Genomic DNA, 20,185 nt, shown 5'->3' with positions numbered 1-20,185 from the left:
AGCAATTGCCAATGCAACAGCTATAATGAAGAAGACAGTCATTTATCTCCATCTTCCTGACTCCCCAAATTCAAGGGGACCCTCTCAAGTCTCCCATTGTATAGGAGTGTCTCACCTGTCATTAGAATCATCTCCTAGAACATGATAAAGATAAAGCTCTCCCAACTCCATCCATGGTTTCTCTCTTTTCATGTGTATTTTAAAGTGATTAAGAATACTTAGTATGAACTCAGTTAAATAAAAAATATAAATATATTCCATGACATACCTTTATTTATTTATATTCCACTTTTTATTAGCAAGGCTTTCAGAGAGCAACATGTGGTTCTTTTTGTTCAAGAGTAAAGAAGAAACAAATAAGTTATTGCTTATTTGAGCCAATATAATAGGCCACACTTTCAACACATTAACCCTAGACCTAGTACTTCCTTGCCTCTGACCAGTTTTACTTGCCAGAACTAGAGACAAATTGGCTTACTTCAGAACAAGTTTGGTTTTATTTATTAATTTTAATTCTAAATTAATTGTTATTCAAAGTGTGGAAGGCCTCATGATGAAGTGTACTTTTATTATCACAGGACAGTCTTGGTTTTCACGTAACTATCGTCATGAGCGTGGTTATCTCAACCCGTCCTGTCATTATTGTTGGGATACTTAAAATAGTAAAGTTCAAGGCAAGTGAGTAATGTTTTCCCCACCCAGAACACTTCCTTAAAAGAGAAACAAATGCTTAATTCCTCCCACAGCAGTTACTCTTGTTCATTGATAACCACGTGAGGACATGAAAATGTTGGCATGTGATGCCTTGTTTATGTGGACTTTCCTTTAGGTTAGATCAATACTCCCTTACATTGTGGAACTTTAGATGGGTGACATAGTGAAGATCGCAAAATTTGTGATTGTTTCGTGTCTGACTCTTTGTGACCCCCATGGACTGTAGCCCACCAGGCTCCGCTGTCCATGGAATTCTCCAGGCAAGAATACTGGAGTGGATTGCCATTCCCTTCTCCAGGGAATTTTCTGCACCCAGGGGTCAAATCCGGGCCTCCTGCTATATATATATATATATATTGCGAGAGAGAGAGAAAGAAAGTGGGATAGAGGAAGGACGGGAAGACAGGTATAAGTGTTAATATATATATTAGGCTATTTATCTGTGTTTAAAAGTTATCTTTAGAATGTCTAAACCTACATAAAACAGGAAAAATGCTTTAATAATGACCTGAGTCAGAGGGTAGAAGGTTGATCTGTTAGGGACTTACTACAAATATCATGTGTGTGCCCAATGATTAATTTGACTATCATGAATTTCATATTTCTTCTACCAGTTCTCAAAATGATAAAGTTTCATTTTTGTTTACAACATGCAGTTAACTTCATTCACATTGACACTGACCTGCTTGGGTGATTAACATTTATAACTCTAAACACCCCTGTACTCACTAGTATCTTATTAAAGATTAACTTCTTAAAGATTAAAGCTAGTTAATGTATAGAGACATAATGCTGCCAAAGGGACATACACACTCATATACACTGACTAGTAAGACTAATGTAGATTTGTTGTTTGACAAAACTTTGAAAACTGGAGAGTTTCTGCTCTTCAACTGCTGCAAGCTTCTGTGCTCTTCCAGAGTCCTTAGAGTAGCAAACCTTCAAAAACCAAAAATGGGGTCAAAGCGAAGTGTACCATCAAGGCACCGTTCTCTCACCACCTATGAAGTCATGTTTGCCGTTCTCTTTGTCGTATTGGTGGCGCTCTGTGCTGGATTAATTGCTGTGTCCTGGCTGTCAATCCAGGGATCGGTAAAAGGTAAGTTACATAAGGTTGGCTACAGAAAGTGCTCACAGGTGAATATATACACTTCAGTCTCCAGAATCCTGCCAGCATATTGTATCCATTGCTGTGATTGATTTCCTGCCAAGGTATTTATATTGCATTCAGATGCTTCACCTTAGCTCACATCATAGGAATTTTTTAAGTTGGTATATAATTTTAAATTTAATTCAGAATTTGAATATGAGACTAAGTATTTAAAATTAAAAAATGATTAGATTCTCAGTGTCAACATATAACAAAGTAGGTTCATAGCCTTTGGGTCTGTTCTGATAGAATTTAACTCATAAACATATTCAAACCTTGTTGACTATAATAGTGGCTAAATAGGCCAATTTAAAGAAAAATATTGCTTATTTCTAGAGAATTATATCTTCATTCTTATTAGTACATCAATTTTAATTATAACAATATAAGGGAACCTTGGTATAATTGTGGAGTTATAAATGTCTCAAGATGCCTGAGTAGCAATTTGTGATTAACAGAAAAAATAAATAACTAAATAAAAACCTCTTCTTTAGAGCTAAATGACCTGTGTGTGAAAGCTGACCTGTCATGTCCAACTCTTTGTGACCCCATGGACTGTAGTCCACCAGCCTCCTCTGTCCATGGAATTCTCCAGGGAAGAATACTGGAGTGGGTAGCCATTCCCTTCTCCTGGGGATCTTCCTAACCTAGTGATCAAATCCAGATCTCCTGCATTTCAGGCAGATTCTTTACCATCTGAGCCAGCCAGGAAGTCCAAATTACCTGTACCAACTGCTTTTAAAAGCTCTACAAATGTATTCTCTTGTTACAACAAACCTATGAGTTAGTTGCTATTGATACACCCATTTTACAAGTGAAAAACCAGAGGCAGAATTTAGGTAACTTGTTTCAATTTGCAGCATTGCCAGGTAGTACAAGCTAGATAATCTAACTGGATAATGTGCACTCTACCATTCATTCATTTATATGATTTTTTAAAAAATGTTAGCATAGCAAAAACCTTGAATATTGGATTTATTTTTTCTGAGAAAATTTTCACATTTTTATAAAATGATGAGTTATATGGTATATTAATTCCTTCAAAACCATTTAATGGTAGTGATTTTGGTTTTACTGAGAAAATTCTCAACCTTTGAGTTAGTTCTTTTCCTTTAAGCAAATAAGTTTAAATTAGAAACAATAAACATGATTTATAGTTTTATAAAAGAATTCCAATATAATCCCTGGTTTATATTACTACTATAGCTATATACAAAGAGAAGGAAGGCTTGTGGATATAAAATTAAATAAATTTTAGAAGTTCACTGAGCCTTTTAGAAAAGTGACCACTTTGGTCTTAAATGCCCTGTGAATACCTTCAAGGACATGTAATCATTTGGAAGTCCATTGGAATGTTTCATACTCAATAAAAATACAAAAGTTAGTTTTTTACCAGGAAAATAAAAGAATAAATACTTTTAAAAGTTTGTGTGATTTAATCATGAACAACTGAATATAAGTAGAGATTTGAAATAAAGCTATAACACTACACCAGGGCTTCTCTGGTGGCTCAGAGGTTAAAGCTTCTGCCTGCAAGGCAGGAGACCGGGGTTCAATCCCTGGGTTGGGAAGATCCCCTGGAGAAGGAAATGGCAACCCACTCCAGTATTCTTGCCTGGAGAATCCCATGGACAGAGGAGCCTGGTAGGTTACAGTCCACGGGGTCGCAAAGAGTCAGACACGACTGAGCGACTTCGCTTCACTATAACACTACACCACAGGATATAAGACACACTTTCAATACATACTTCAATATTTGTTGTTCTTCAGTTGGCTAAGCCTGTTGGATTCTTTGAGACCTCATGGACTGCAGCATGCCAGGCTTCCCTGTCCTCCACTGTCTCCAGAACTTGCTCAAATTCATGTCCATTGAGTCGGTGATGTTATCTAAAACCCATCCTCTGCTGCCCTCTTCTCATTTTGCCTTCAATCTTTAGTTTACTTTATACTTACTTTTATGTATTTCATACTATACACTTTAATATACTTAACACTTTTACTGGAAATTGTTTTAGATTTCAAAAAGTTGTAAAAATTGTAGAATTATTTTATACATTCATACAAGTTCCCCTCAAGTCAGTATCTAGTATATACATATACAACTATTACAACCAAGAAATTAATAAAATTGTTACAATAATATTAGCTAAACTAAACACTTTATTCAAATTTCACCAGTTTTTTCACTAATGGCTTTTCTTGTTCAGGATTCAGTACAGATTCCTACATTGTATTTAGTTTCCATGTTTCCTCAGTCTCTGGAAATTCATGACAGTTCCTCAGTCTTTCCTTGTGTTTTAAATACACAAATCTAAATTTTGAGTACTGTTTAAAATATTAATTCTAAAAGTTTCTTCTGAACTAAGAGATTTGTGTCAATATATACAATATGGGAGACCTGGGTTTGATCCCTGGGTTGGGAAGACCCCCTGGAGAAGGGAATGGTATTCTTGCCTGGAGAATCCCCGTGGACAGAGGAGCCTTCCAGGCTACAGTTGACATGGGGTCACAAAGAGTCAGACATGACTGAGCAACTAAGCACAGCACAGCATGACAGATCTTGAGGTTTGAAGTCAGTCAGTCCTTTGTCCAAATTACATATCTGTCACTCTTTAACACTGAAAAATTTTCTTAGTGAGTTTAAGCCCCAATTTCCCCAGCTGGAAAAAAAAGAAATAGCATCTTTTCATATCAGGTCAATGCATCATTATTAGCACATTTATTAATGATCTCATCATTGTATGAGCTTCATCTGAAGCAATTCATTTTGAACAGACATTCAAGGAAAATAATCACATAATAGTATTGTATTGGACTTAATGGCATATTTTATTTCCCACGTCCCTACCCAAATTGTTAGCTTTTTTAAACATATTTTTCATATTGAGATAATTATATTTTCTGCAGCATTCTCAAAAACTTCTCCAATAATGACAGTCCCCATCTAACGGCAAAAGGTTACACATGTCAAATTTATAATTATTAGAATGAAAGAAGTAGTTTCAAAGCTATGCTTCAAAGTAATGCACATACTGAAATCCTCACAGCAATCCACATGTAGAAAACCAGCAGCGTCCCTTGATTCTAGGTGTTCAAGAAGTATCTGAAAGCAACTACAAAACTTTTAATGGTGCCTTTCTCACCATGTTTCCCTGAATCAGTTCCCATAATTGGTGGAAGTTGATCATTCCTGTATCTTCTGACAGGAATCTCAATAACAAACCAACAAAAACAAAACAAAACTTGGAAGTCTGCAGAGTTGGTTAGATTTCAAAGAAAAGAAAAAAAATTATAATGGGACAGAGATGAAGTTTTAGTTTTCAATCTTTTAAAACAACTAGATAGCTAAGAAAAAAAATAAAGGATAAAAGCAGCTGATGATGAAACAGGAAGACTAAAAAGAAAAAGCAAGAACTCCAGAGTCAGCACATTAAGTAAGAACTTTACTTCTGTGTCTTAACCAGAATGTGCATATTTTCTTACTCATCATTCACATTTTCAGTTTTGTTTCTAATAAATTCATCTAGATGCAGCATTTGGAAAAAGTCATGAAGCCAGAGGGACATTGAAAATAATATCCGGAGCTACTTATAATCCTCATTTGCAAGACAAACTCTCAGTGGACTTCAAAGTTCTTGCTTTTGACATTCAGCAAATGGTAGGAGACTTTTTCTCTTTCTCTCTTTAACTATGTTAAAATTTCATAACATAATTTCACTAACTACTTGCTAGAGATACATAGATCTTGAAAGTGAAAGTGAAAGTCACTCAGTCATGTCTGACTCTTTGTGACCCCATGGACTGTAGCCTGCCAGACTCCTCTGTCCATGGAATTCTCCAGGCTAGGATACTGGAGAGGGTAGCTGTTCCCTTCTCCAGGAATCTTCCCAACCCAGAGATCGAACCCAGGTCTCCCAAGTTGCAAGCAGATTCTTTACCATCTGAGCCACCAGGGAAGCCCACATAGATCTTATTCTCTTTGAAAAAAATCAGCCAATAAATATAATTGCTCAGGATACTTAAATATATGAAATGTATCATCACAGAGAAGGAAAGTACCCCAAAATAGTCCTATATAAAAGTTATTTTGTTTAAATTTGTTTACTAGTTTACTTAATAAATAACATATTAAATTTAATATGTCTTTTTAACTTTCAGATAGATGATATCTTTCAATCAAGTAATCTGAAAAATGAATATAAAAACTCAAGAGTTTTACAATTTGAGTGAGTATAGCTCAAAATTTTTATATAAATAGAAAGCACAGAATCACAACATAGTAATCTCTTGTTAATATTTGTAAATAGAGCATCACAGTTTTTGGAGAAAATGGAATATTTTAAATTTTCAACATTTTCTGGGAGGGTTGAGAAAAGTGGCACAGTATAGACTTTTATATTGGTAGAAAATAACAATGCTAGATAATTGATCTCATATTAACATATTTCCGTCACTTGAGTACAAAATCTTTCAGAGACACATGAAGAAGAGTGAGGTTGCTTTTATGCAGATGTCTAGGAGTCTGACAGTTAACCTATATCCAATGGAAGCCACAGGGGGTTTCAGGTCATTGGAGAATACAAAGAGCCTCACTGTATTTTATTAATTAATTAATTTATTTATTTATTTCCAAGCTTGCCCAGTGGCTCAGTAAAGAATCTGCCTGCCATTGCAGGAGCCTCAGGAGATGCGAGTTTGATCCCTAAGTGGGAAAGAATCCATGGAGGAAGAAATGACAACCCACTCCAGTATTCTTTCTGGGATAATCCCACGCATAGGGGAGCCTGACAGGCTACAGTCCACAAGGCCTCAAAAAGTCAGACATGACTGAGCACTCACGCAATCTATCTCAGATCAGAAACAATTAAACCAGAGAGTCTACCACCAAAGATACTTATTACATGGTCTTCACAACAGTCCTGACATTTGTATAACAGTCCTTTGGTTCACAGGGACCAAACAGAGATAGGTCAAGTCAAAGAAAAAGAGATTATACTTAGAAGAACAATGACAGAAGGTCAAATTAGTTAATGGGGAGAAGGAAATGTTAGTCCTTGCTGTTTGTTTTTGGAACAAAATGAACAAAAGCACAAAGCTTTATTTTACCAAATACAAAAAAAAAAAAAGGCGATTTTTCACCTACTTATCTATATCATTCTTTATCCCAGATAGCACATTCATGATATCTTAGTCTCAGTAGCCAGTCAACTCCACCCCATGTCCTGTCTTCATTCCTGTCCACAATAGAGAGGCTTTGACTCCTGTTTTCCAGGGTTTATGATCTCTGATAACCTCTTTCATAACCTAACTTCAGGGCTAGAAGGAGACATATGGCCTCTCAGGAAAGATTTATTAGTGTTTTTTGTTTGTGTATTTTACTCAAAATATTGTTTTAAAATATTTATTCAGTATTTATTCTGTGTAGGTAAAGCCATGAATGCAAGATTTTATTTCACTTTAAGTTAATTATCTATTTTAGAGTAAGTGGAACTGATTTCTCTTTTCCAGTTTTAGAGAGGACTAAATGTGGAGATCTGCATTAAAGCTTCAATTAATATTTAGTTCTTAAAGGTTTAGCACAGATTTCCCTGGAGAAGAGACTGACTACCCACTCCAGTGTTCTTGCCTGGAGAATTCCATGGACAAAGGAGCCTAGCAGGCTAAGTCCATGGGGTCACAAAAAGTCAGACACGACTGAGCAACTATCTCTTTTAAGGAGCGGAATCCCATGTTCTTCCTCACCTTCATAAGGCTCTGCACAGTGAAATCCACGCTAAGCACGGTATGTAGTGCAGAGTTTATTAGGATAGTTTCCCTAATGGAACTATTTGTCTTCTCTTGCTTACAACTTGCTGGATAACTTTGTTTTTACTCAACTGAGAAAATTTGCTGAATACAGACTTTTATATAAGGTCTGGTAGTTTATCAAAACCCTAGCATTTTCTTTGGTATTTATTAAGTAACCTTACATTTCTCTAGATAGTAAAATCACTATATTTGAAACTGTAAATTATTTGAGCTGAGGAATTATTTCTTTCCCTCCCTTTAAACTACCTAGGAGACCAATATAGTGCCTATACCTTGATACATATTTTATAACAATTTTCAAATAATATACTTCATCAGTATAGAAAAACTTTCACCTAGTTGTAGCTGAACTACTTTAAAATCAGAAGTGAGTTTTTAAAAGATGCAACGCAAAGGAATTTCATGAAAATGTCTGTAAGATAAATTATAGGTAGGTGCTCTGGGAGACTGAGAAGATAAGGATGAGAAAAGAAATTTAGAAGCAGGGAAGAAAGTACCAAGCAAACATTTAGGTTTACTTTAACTAATGTGATATAAAATGACATATTTCAGTTACAGAACAAAGTGAAAGTGTTAGTTGCTCAGTCATGTCCGACTCTTTGCTACCCCATGGAGTGTAGCCCACCAGGCTCTGTCCATGTGATTCTCCAGGCAAGAATACTGCAGTGAGTTGCCATTCACTTCACCAGGGGATCTTCCCAACCCAGGGATCGAACCCGGGTCTCCAATACAGGCAGATTCTTTACCACCTGAGCCATCAGAAAAGCCTATAGAAATAAGTGACAGACTCTTAATTGCTTTTATAAAGTATTTTTACTTTAAACTGATTGATAAAATTAAGAAACAGAAATAACTGACTTCTCAACTAACAGTAGCCATATCAACTCTGAAAAATACATCTAAAAATCCTTAAAAATGCCTATTTCATTTTTTGTTACTGATTTTAATGAAATACACACTTTATGCACATGTATATGGTCAAATTACAGCACTCAGAATACTACACTTAGTCATTAACCTCTCTCTTCTTCCTTTTAAAAATATTATTTAATGTCAACTCTTTCCTCCTCCATTAAGTTTTGTGTACATATGTGTGTATGTATGTGTGTGTGTTGAGCTACTCTGCAGGACAAGCAAATGGTCTACCCATGTTTGGAAACCCTTTTATTACTCTGCTTTGTGAAAATGCTTTGACTCAAAGAGCATTTAAGAGTTGATTCTTTTAATAAAGTGCTGTTTACCCTTTGTAGCAATAGGAAGCTTATTTTGCCCTTTGAGCACAGATAAGTCATCAAGTTAGGAAAGGAAAGACTTTTTTGTTTACTCAGCAACCCTAGAGGTTATCAATATCATTAAGGAAAATAAGAGATAAGAAACGTTTGATTTATTGCACACAGGCTTTCTGTATAATGATAGGATTTATCTTTTTTTTATAAAAAAAAAAAGGATGAACTCAGATATTCCACTGAAAAAGGGCTTTGAAATGAAAATGGTCATTGTTTCCTTTTTTTGTTTTCTAAAGGAAGAATTTGCATTTTCTTAGTAAATAAATTCAATCTCACAGCTGTGATAGAGATGATTACTAAACCACATAACAGCTTTAACTTTATTATTAGGTAAAGCATACATGTTTATTATGGTTTCCCTGATTTCTACTGTATATCTTTCATATCTCAATATTTATACTGAATAAGAAACAAATTTTAAAGAATGCAACTGTGTGTATAGAATATGTAACTCCTGTCCTTGCAAATGAATTATTAAATGCAATATATAATTTACAACCAAAAAATCCCCACATCTTTCATACAAAGATGTTTTATGCCTGAGAATAAACTAATCCGGTTACTTTCAACTCAGTGAAAGGAAATTCCAGATTTGTATGCTCTCTGCCAAAATTACCTTACCTCTTCTATTTCCTAATTCAAATAAAATAAAAGAAAGTAGTAAGTGAAATTAAATCTGTGAAAGTTACATAAAGAGAAAAAATCTGTTTTAATCAGGATTAAAACTATATGCTGGGCAACCAAGGATGAGTTGGCAATGATGAATTGAAGACAGAGGAACTAATGGACATTGTTGACTCTCACTTTATTTTAACCACATTTAACTCTATTCATTTAAGAAGTCTGGGATAAAGATTGGTAAGAAGACAAGGAAAAAGAGAAGAAGAAGAGGAGGAAAAGATGGAGAAAGTGAGAAGGAAAAGAAAAAGATGAAGAGCTATTAGAGGAGCAGGAGAGGAGAGAGGGAGAGAAAAAGAGGAGGGAAGATTCTATTTCCCCAAAATGTGGAGGCAATAAACTATTCACTCGCCATCCCAACTCCAACCAACCATTTCCCCCATCTCTTTGGATATAAAGTTCTGTTAACAATGCAAGATAATAAAAACCTGGACCTGCATCTAGGCAAATGTATTATATTGTCTTCCGTATCAATAAATAGTTCATAATGGTGTTGATAGCAGTGCAGGGGGGTGGGGAATCAGAACTATATCAAAACACATCTGGGACACAGAGTTTCTGGGTTTTATTCCTGTATCTGGTACTACTGCTGCTGCTGCTGCTCCTGCTGCTGCTAAGTCGCTTCCGTCATGTCCGATTCTGTGCGACCTCATAGACGGCAGCCCACCAGGCTCCGCCGTCCCTGGAATTCTCCACGCAAGAACACTGGAGTGGGTTGCCATTTCCTTCTCCAATGCATGAAAGTGAAAAGTGAAAGGGAAGTCGCTCAGTCTTGCCCGACTCTTAGCAACCCCATGGACTGCAGCCTACCAGGCTCCTCTGTGCATGGATTTTCCAGGCAAGAGTACTGGAGTGGGGTGCCATTGCCTTCTCCACCATCTAGTACTAGTAAGCTATATAACTCTAGGCACAATTACATACATGATTCTAAGTTTCAGTCTCCTTATTGCTAAAATTAGTGTTGGCCAACATCAGGTGAAAAATACTAGAGTCATTTTCCTTTACTCAAGCTTCTGTTTAAATAAATATAGCATGAAACCTGAGAGTTATATGCCTGTTAGGATTTTTAAAATAGCAATTAACAGAACACATGGCTGAAAGTATCCTAAACAAAAGTGATTATCATCCGACATCACGAGAAATCTGTAGGTTTCAGAAGAGGTTAATTCAGTGGTACAATGATTGTGACATGATCAAAAATGTACGTGTTTTCAATCTTTTATTATGCTATCTGTAGCTTGACAATCATAACTTGCCTCATGGTTCCACAATAGATGCAACAGTTCCAGCAATCACATGTAGACATAATAATAATCAACAACAGAGTAGTAGTCCACTATGAGCCTTTATTACATTAAATATGGAAACATTTCCTAGAAGTCTCCAATCAGTTTTACCTCATATTCCATTGGCCAGGTCCTAGTCACATGCTCATGAATAAAACTATCATTGACATGAGCAATGGTTGCAGAAGTTATGTGAAGATGGAGCATTATTCTCAAATAAAGAGAGACTGACTAGCATGGAAAAATTCACAAGTGTGGAGGAGTATGTAAAAACAGTGTCTGTAATAAAATCTACTTTTATCATGGATAGCAAGTGATTACATGTGTGGGTGAATTTGAGACATTGTTACTTAGTAAATAGTTATTAAGGAGCCTTGCCGTTTAAAAGATTTGGATAATTTGATTTAACCAAATGATTGGAAAGTTAAACATTCTAACATTTTAAAATTCTATACTTAATAGAGGTGAAATGTGCAATTATTGATCAGCCCTTTCACATCAATCATGAAAAACTAGCTACATAGAAAGGAATTATTTCTAAACTGTGAACTTGAATAAAAGCACAGAAACTAAAAAGGAATATCCTACGGAGGGGGAATGGTGATCTACTGTGATCTTTCAGGGACATTTTGAGTAGGCTCTACCAAGACATTTATACATACAGATACATAAAGAACCCTTCAGGAGTTGATGAAGCCCTTCAAGAAACTAATTAATTTACAGATATGAATTTAAATGCCTAAATTTCAGAAATAGCAAACATATTATGCAAAATTCGGTTCTCTTTAGTTTGCCTTTTTTTCCTTAATATTCCATTATTTTTAATGGATATTTATTTATTTTTGGTTGCATTTTGGTTTTACTTATTTTATTTATTATTTTTGTTATTTGATTACCATTTATCTTCTTGTTATATTAATATTATATTATTTTAATTATCTTTATTTACTATTTTTATTTATTTTATTAATTTATTATTTTGGTTGCATTTTGGTTTTATTTATTTTTGGTTGTGGCATGCAGGCTTCTCATTTTGTTGGCTTCTTGTGGCGCTCACTTGTGCTTGCCGGCTTCCGTAGTTGACGTGCTCGGGTCTTAGTTGCCCTGCAACAGGTAGAATCTTCCCAGACCAGAAATCGAACCTGAGCCACATCTCTCGTTAGCAGGCATTCTCTTATTCATTGTACCACCAGAGAAGTCCGTTAAGTCTGCCTCGTAAGGATCCAAGTAAACCCTGAGTAGCCTTAGCTTACTGAAGCGTACAGAATGAAGACCAGAGCTAGAGTTCATTTTCCAAACAGTCGTATCCTAAAAGCGCATTGCTCCTGCTCATTCACTTCAGTCATGCCCAACTCTTTGCGACCCTATGAACTCTTTTCCACCAGGCTCCTCTGTCCATGAGATTGTCCAGACAAGAATACTGGAGTGGGCTGCCATGCCCGCCTCCATGGTATCTTCCTGATCCAACGATCGAACCCGAGGCTTCTGCGTTGCAAGTGGATTCTTCACCACTGAGCCACCAGGGAAGCCCTTAAAAGCATAGTAGCAAAGTAGAAACATAGACCAAAGAGCAAAAATCCCTGTAGTATTTCCACTTGGCCAAATATTCATTTTTTGATTCTTTAAACTGGAAACAAATTACCGGTGAGAGGGAAACTTTAAAATGCAGATTTCAGAGAAAGAGAAAAGAAATGATGACTTGGGTCATATAACTGAACTCTAACATCATGGTCAGAGATGAACAGACAACATAATCCAACTCTTGACAATGAGACAGTATAGCCCACAACTTCCCAGTAACCCATGTATGCTTGTCTTCTTTCTGCTTTTTGAAGTCAGGATATATTTCAATATTTTATATTAAGAATGAAGAAGAAAAAGTAGATATAATGTATTAACAGTTGTTATAAGCTTGCCATCAGGCCTTTGTTAACTACATAGAAAAAAATTTTTTTTTCTGAAATCAGTGTAACTACTTTAGACTTCTTCCTACTTAGAAGTCATCAGTGAAAATAAAAAATCCAATTACAAATCCTCATTTTTTCAAACAGTGCAATAGGAATAAATGTCATGATATCATGTGATTTTGTTTAATTTGACTCAAGTGATTGTGGTTTGGCCTAGGGATTAGTGTGCTACTGTGGAACTGAGAAAAATTGGGTTCTAATTCTGGATATATCTTGTGCTCTTGTAGAAACGGTCACTTGTTTAAGTTCTCTTCCTTCCACCTGTGAAATAAAGATAACACTTGACATGACCTTCCTTGTACAAGTGTGATAGGATTAACAAGGTGATGACTGTAGAGAGCCAAACGCAAATCATTTGAAGAGGGCTGAGTTTTTTCTCTTATGTCACTTTTTGCTTTGCAGAAATGGCAGCATTATAGTCATATTTGACCTTCTCTTTGACCAGTGGGTGTCAGATAAAAATGTAAAAGAAGAACTGATTCAAGGCATTGAAGCAAATAAATCCAGCCAACTGGTCACTTTCCACATTGACTTGAACAGCATCGATATCACAGGTATCTGTGAACCTTATTTGATACTTTGAATCAATAAGCCATGAAATTAAAATTCTATGTACCAAAGGAGCAATGGGATCACCCTGGACTTTTAGGAACCTGTCTTATTGCATGAGTAACACATTTACATAAGGATAGTGAAATATGGAGAAAACAGAAAAAAAAATGCCAATAAGAAAATCTTTGTAAAATATCAAATACCAAAGAAGTTCTGAAAATATTGGCATGCGTAAATGTTTGTGAGTCTAATCACACTTTTGGCCTTGGCCAAGCACAACACTGATTTTCCAGGAACCCTCCATCTGAAAGTGACACATTACTTTTTTTTTTTTTTAAACTTTACATAATTGTATTAGTTTTGCCAAATATCAAAATGAATCCATCACAGGTATACATGTGTTCCCCATCCTGAACCCTCCTCCCTCCTCCCTCCCCATACCATCCCTCTGGGCCGTCCCAGTGCACTAGCCCCAAGCATCCAGTATCGTGCATCGAACCTGGACTGGCCTCTCGTTTCATACATGATATTTTACATGTTTCAATGCCATTCTCCCAAATCTTCCCACCCTCTCCCTCTCCCACAGAGTCCATAAGACTGTTCTATACATCAGTGTCTCTTTTGCTGTCTCGTACACAGGGTTACTTTCTGATAGTCATATTGTTGTTTAGTCACCAAGTTGTGTCTGACTCTTGCAACACTCTGGTAGGCCCACCTGGTTCCTCTGTCTGTGGAATTTTCCAGGCAAGAGTATTAGAGTAGGTTGCCATTTCCTACTCCAGGGGATTGCCCCAACCTAGGGATCAATACCTTGTCTCTTGCCTCTCCTGCATTGGCAGGCGGATTCTTTACCACTTCACCACCTGGGAAGCCCCTAGAATACTGAATCTACCTCTAAATAGCTGTGTTATTTAAGGCAGTTTACCAAAATTTTCTGTATGTTCGTTATCTCATCTGGAAAATGGGAATAGTAAAGATACTGTGTAGTAGTATTGTTTTCAGGGGTAAATGTGTTGATAAAAAAACACTTGTTCTAGCTAATGATAGTTAGTAATATTTTTCAGCCCATTTGAATTAGACAAAAAACCAAAATAGTCTCTGCTCCAGCAGGTGTGCCAGAGGGGACCAAACCATCAGTAGAGGAAGCACTAAAGAACTTGAGTTGCCTTCTCACTGAACAGGCACAGCAGGATAAAGCAGGAAACTGGATAAAAGTAAACTGTGCTTGATGAGCCCTTGCTGTAAAGAAAAGCAGCTAGAGGTCTGCAATATTGTATCTACTATCACAAAATCAAAGAAACAAAGCACTCATGTCTTTATATATTTGCTTAAGAGCAAATCGATACTGACTTATGCTGAAGTAAAACTATTTGAACTGGCAATAGGTTACTTAGAGTGTGCATTTATTCCTGTTGAAGTGGATATTTATATATTAATGAGCTTTCTAACATCTAAAAATTTCTGAATTCGAAAACATATTTAGCTGAAGGTTTACAGAGAAGAGATTGTGGATACAGATGAGCCTGGTATTTCATTTTAATATTTATTTGTATCATGTCAATTTTCAAATTTGTTACATTTTAAAATTGGTTAATAATCTCACAAACATCTTAGATTTTTATACAGTAAACTGTCAAGCCAAACACAATGAAAAATTAAGATATTGTCTTCTTTAAGAAAAAAATCTTATAAAATTGATTTTATCTTTTTCATTAATAATCTACCACATATTTATGAAACTGTTACAGGTCTTTTACAAAGAAGACAATGCAGTAATGAGGAAATAATGCAATAAACCATCTAGTTAGTAGAAGAAGACCTACCCCCAGCCCACTTACTATAAATATTGTTTTGAATAAAATCAAATTCATTAGATCAGGGCTTCTCAGAAGATATACTTTGGTTTCCTCTATTTTTAACATAGCTGTCATTGTGTCTTTAAAAATATTAAACATGTTAAATGGTGAAGAAAATAGCTGTTTTTATCTTTTAAGTGAAAATCACTTTATGCTTAAACAGTTCTTAGTTCTCAATAGATGTTATCATGTGCCAGATTATTTTGGCATCCATTTGTTTCATGCAAAACCATTGATTCTAGGTCCCACAAGATCGGGGGTATTAGATTATCTCTCTTAAATATAAATTATTCTATATAACTCTGATGAATAAGTAGATATCCTTCTTAAATGGATAAGATAAATGAAATACTCTGTTATATATAAATTTTATAGACAGACTATATAAAGATTCTGAAAATTCATTGAATGTATCATAATCAAATAGTAATTAAATAAATAGGAACGTTCAGGGTAAAAAAGGATGAAATGGAAACTCTAGATCAGATGCCCTTTGAATAACTATTTGAACTGCACTCGATGTTTTGTAATACTCTAAGCACTATATTCAAACCAACTTTATTCCAGCCTCTTTGGAGAATTTCTCTACGATAAGTCCTGCAACAACGTCAGGTCAGTACTTAACGACATTTTAAAATATATAACTTTGTGACCATAAAACTTTATGACATTAAGCAAGGATTCTATTTTTTTCTGGTGGCTCTTTCTAAATGAGGTATTTAGTCTTCATTTAAAAATGTAAAAAGTATACATTTGGCCTGGAATAATGTAGTTCATAGTATCCAGGATTCATAATGCTTAGGTATGTATGCAAGGATATGCATTTCAAATTGCAATCATCCTTTCATATTTCAAACTCTATATACATATGTATGCATATATGATGTGTGTGTGATCTCAAAATATGACTCTGATTATGCAGCCTTGGAAATGAAGCCCTGACATTGCTAAGGTCACTATGAATGAGGGAAAGGAATCCTAAAGATAATGAAATGATAACTTTCAAAATGTATTGTACTGTTTGGAAAGGACAATCTAAAGTTTAATATTAACTTTGCTCTATTCCAGCATTTTCTTCACTCTCTCTTTCTAACTACAATTGGTCACTATGGCTCATAAAATTGAGGACTTCACTTTGTCTTATCAAGATGATACTGATTATCAAAAGAGAGCTTTGAGAAATTATCATTTTAAAATTAACCTGAGTTATCTTAAAATGTAAAATCATTTTGTTGTAAACATCTTATTCAAATTGAAGTCAAAAGATCTGAACACTAATCCTGTCTCTGCCAACTATCAGAATCACTGAGCATTTCACCTTCCGAAAATCTGTTTCCCATAAATTGTGAATAATAAAAGTTTTCTAAAAATGTTAGAAGTCATCCCAAACATCAAATTCATAAACAAGTGCTTTTTAAACTGTAAATTGTTATAAAACTATAACTGTATTACTTTTTATATCACTTGTAATCATGAACACTTCTATAATATTTAAAAAATCTATTTGAAGTGTCTACTACTAGGTACTATATTTTACAAACATTATCTCATTTAATTCTCAGAATGATTTTGTAGAGAGTTAATACTTTTTCTACTTAAAAATATATAAGTAATAAAGAAAGTGCCCAGAGTCACACAGTTTAAATTTATCAAAGTCAGGAATTAAAAGTAATTCTCTGGACTCCAAGGCCAATAGTTTAAGCATATCTCAAGCTCCTATTTCAAATAGCATCAGATTAATCTAGGACATTTATGTCTACAGCCATTATGAAATAAGTGAATTCTTATATTAATTATTGAAAAAATCTTTTTTCCTTAAAAAAGTGAACACATCTAAAAACCTCTGCTATACTACTATAAAAATCAATAAAAAACATAAAAGATTTGTTTTTTAGATCCAGATACAAATCATATATTAAGTTAATGAACATTAATAATTCATAGTAATTTAAAAAACTCTCACATAAAATATTAAACAGGAGGAATTCCTAATAATCGGTTTAAAAATGTAATTTTTATTTATTTTATTTATTTTTACAGAAAAGCTAACAACCAGCATTCCTCTGGCAACCCCAGGTCAGTTTTAATAATATAATTTCTCTTGTTTTTTAAAAATTATGTTTCATTTTGGACTTCTGAGAATTATCTGATAAACAGCAGTTAACAGTACCCTTATTATAGATAAGAAAAGTAAAGCATGAAAGTTTATAGTTAGTCTAATTTTTACCAAAAGGCAACAACATATTTGAGGTTAATTAATGCCTGTATTATCTAATCTCACTCCAGTCCTCCATCTATTAGAATCATGGTTATTATCTTCTGCTAAGCACGCCAAGAGTAGGATCAAAATGTTTTCCAGAAAGGATACAGGTTTCATCAGGTGTGAGGGACTTTTTTCTCTAATTATTCTCTCTGAATACAAGTGACACATACTTGCTCTCTCCTTTTAACATGGTATGGTTGCCAAATCAGTACCAACGTTCCCTTGGATTCAGTCATTCAACAATTTTTCATTAAGTGGGTATTTTATACCAACACATGGCATGTATTTGTTTTTAAATTTTTATTGGAGTACGGCTGATTTAAATGTTGTGTTAGTTTCTACTGTACAACAAAGTGAATCACTTATACATATACATATATACCCCTTTTTTTTTAGATTTCCTTCCAATTTAGGTCACCATAGAACAATGAGTAGGTGACTAGAGCACTGAGTAGAACAGTAGTTCCCTGTGTTATGCGGTAGGTTCTCATTTGTTATCTTTTTTATACATAATAGTGTATCTATTTCAATCCCAATCTCCCAATTCATCCTACCCACATTCTGCTCTCAGTTTGTTAAGTTTGCTAACAAACTTAAGCCTGTTCTCTACATCTGTGTCTCTATTTCTGCTTTGCCAATATATCTATCTGTACCATTTTTCTAGATTTCACAAGTAAGCAATCTTGTATGGTATTTGTTTTTCTCTTCCTGATTTACTTCATTCTGTATGACAGTCTCTAGGTCTGTCCAAGTTTCTGCAAATGGCCCTATTTCATTCCTTTTTATGGTTGAGCAATATTCCATCGTATATAGGTACCACATCCTCTTTATCCAGTCCTCTGTTGATGGACATTTAGGTTGCTTCCAAGTCCTGGCTATTGTAAACAGTGCTGCAATGAGTACTGGGTGCATGCATCTTTTTGAGTTATAATTTTCTTTGGTCATACCCAGGAGTGGGATTGCTGGGTCATGTGGTAGCTCCGTTTTCAGTTTTTTGCAGAACCTCTATTCTGTTCTCTAGAGTGGCTGTACCAGTTTACAATCCCACCAAGAGAGTTCCCTTTTCTCCATACCCTCTCCAACATTTGTTTGTAGAATTTTTGATGATGGACATTCTGACCAGTATAAGGAGATGCTTCGTTATAGTTTTGCTTTTCATTTCTCTAGTAATTAGTGATGTTGAGCATTTTTCCATGTGCTTTTTAGCCATCTGTATGTCTTCTTTGGAAAAATGTCTATTTAGGTCTTCCACCCAATTTTTTATTGGGTTGTTCTTTTGATATTGAGCTACATGAGCTCTTTGCATATTGTGGAGATTAATCCCTTGTCAGTTCCTTTGTATGCAAATATTTTCTCCTATTCTGAGTGTTGTCTTTTCTTTTTGTTTATGGTTTCCTTTGCTGTGAAAAGCCTTTTAAGTTTAATTAGGTCCCATTATTTATTTTTATTTTCCTTACTCTTCAGTTCAATCGCTCAGTCATGTCTGACTCTTTGCGACCCCATGAACCACAGCACGCCAGGCCTCCCTGTCCATCACCAACTCCCAGAGTCCACCCAAACCCATGTCCATCGAGTCGGTGATGCCATCCAACCATCTCATCCTCTGTCGTCCCCTTCTCCTCCTGTGCTTGGTCTTTCCCTGCATCAGGGTCTTTTCAAATGAGTCAGCTCTTCGCATCAGGTGGCCAAAGTATTGGAGTTTCAGCTTCAACATCAGTCCTTCCAATGAACACCCAGGACTGATCTCCTTTAGGATGGACTGGTTGGATCTCCTTGCAGCCCAAGGGACTCAAGAGTCTCCTCCAACACCACAGTTCAAAAGCATCAATTCTTCTGCGCTCAGCTTTCTTTATAGTCCAACTCTCACATCCATACATGACCACAGGAAAAACCATAGCCTTGACTAGATGGACCTTTGTTGGCAAAGTAACTCTTTTTTTTTTTTAATTTAATTTTTTTTAACTTTTTTTTTTTATTTAACTTGCAATATTGTATTGGTTTTGCCATATATCAAAAAGAATCTGCCACAGGTATACATGTGTTTCCCATCCTGAACCCTCCTCCCTCCTCCCTCCCCATACCATCCCTCTGGGTCGTCCCAGTGCACCAGACCCAAGCATCCAGTATCATGCATCGAACCTGGACTGGTGACTCGTTTCATATATGATATTATACATATTTCAGTGCCATTCTCCCAAATCATCCCACCATCTCCCTCTCTCACAGAGTCCAAAAGACTGTTCTATACATCAGTGTCTCTTTTGCTGTCTCGTATACAGTTATTGTTATCATCTTTCTAAATTCCATATATATGCATTAGTATATATGTCTTGGTGTTTTTCTTTCTGGCTTACTTCACTCTGTATAATAGGCTCCAGTTTCATCCACCTCATTAGAACTGATTCAAATGTATTCTTTTTAATGGCTGAGTAATACTCCATTGTGTATATGTACCACTGCTTTCTTATCCTATTCATCTGCTGATGGACATCTAGGTTGCTTCCATGTCCTGGCTATTATAGACAGTGCTGCAATGAACATTGAGGTACACGTGTCTCTTTCAATTCTGGTTTCCTCAGTGTGTATGCCCAGCAGTGGGATTGCTGGGTCATATGGCAGTTCTAT

General features: G+C 35.4%; 1 protein-coding gene across 2 annotated transcripts in view; it reads left to right on the top strand.

Annotated features, from left to right (window-relative positions):
* The first annotated feature begins 1,562 nt into the window (after nucleotides 1-1,562).
* Nucleotides 1,563-20,185, top strand: part of TMPRSS15 (transmembrane protease, serine 15) — a 145,908-nt gene continuing 127,285 nt past the window's right edge. The window contains exons 1-6 of one of the 2 annotated variants that reach the window (XM_010852961.1): nucleotides 1,563-1,813; nucleotides 5,392-5,522; nucleotides 6,023-6,090; nucleotides 13,292-13,443; nucleotides 15,865-15,909; nucleotides 17,338-17,373. In XM_010852961.1, the coding sequence (XP_010851263.1) occupies nucleotides 1,669-1,813; nucleotides 5,392-5,522; nucleotides 6,023-6,090; nucleotides 13,292-13,443; nucleotides 15,865-15,909; nucleotides 17,338-17,373 (577 nt within the window). In that variant the 5' untranslated portion in view covers nucleotides 1,563-1,668. The remainder of the gene's footprint in view (nucleotides 1,814-5,391; nucleotides 5,523-6,022; nucleotides 6,091-13,291; nucleotides 13,444-15,864; nucleotides 15,910-17,337; nucleotides 17,374-20,185) is intronic. The other variant, XM_010852962.1, reaches the window with a different exon arrangement.

This window comes from Bison bison, unplaced genomic scaffold (assembly GCF_000754665.1).
Source record: "Bison bison bison isolate TAMUID 2011002044 unplaced genomic scaffold, Bison_UMD1.0 scf7180017864318, whole genome shotgun sequence".
Taxonomy (NCBI): domain Eukaryota; kingdom Metazoa; phylum Chordata; class Mammalia; order Artiodactyla; family Bovidae; genus Bison; species Bison bison.
Note: the sequence above shows the minus strand (reverse complement) of the source record. Positions and strands in the feature narration are given on the sequence as shown.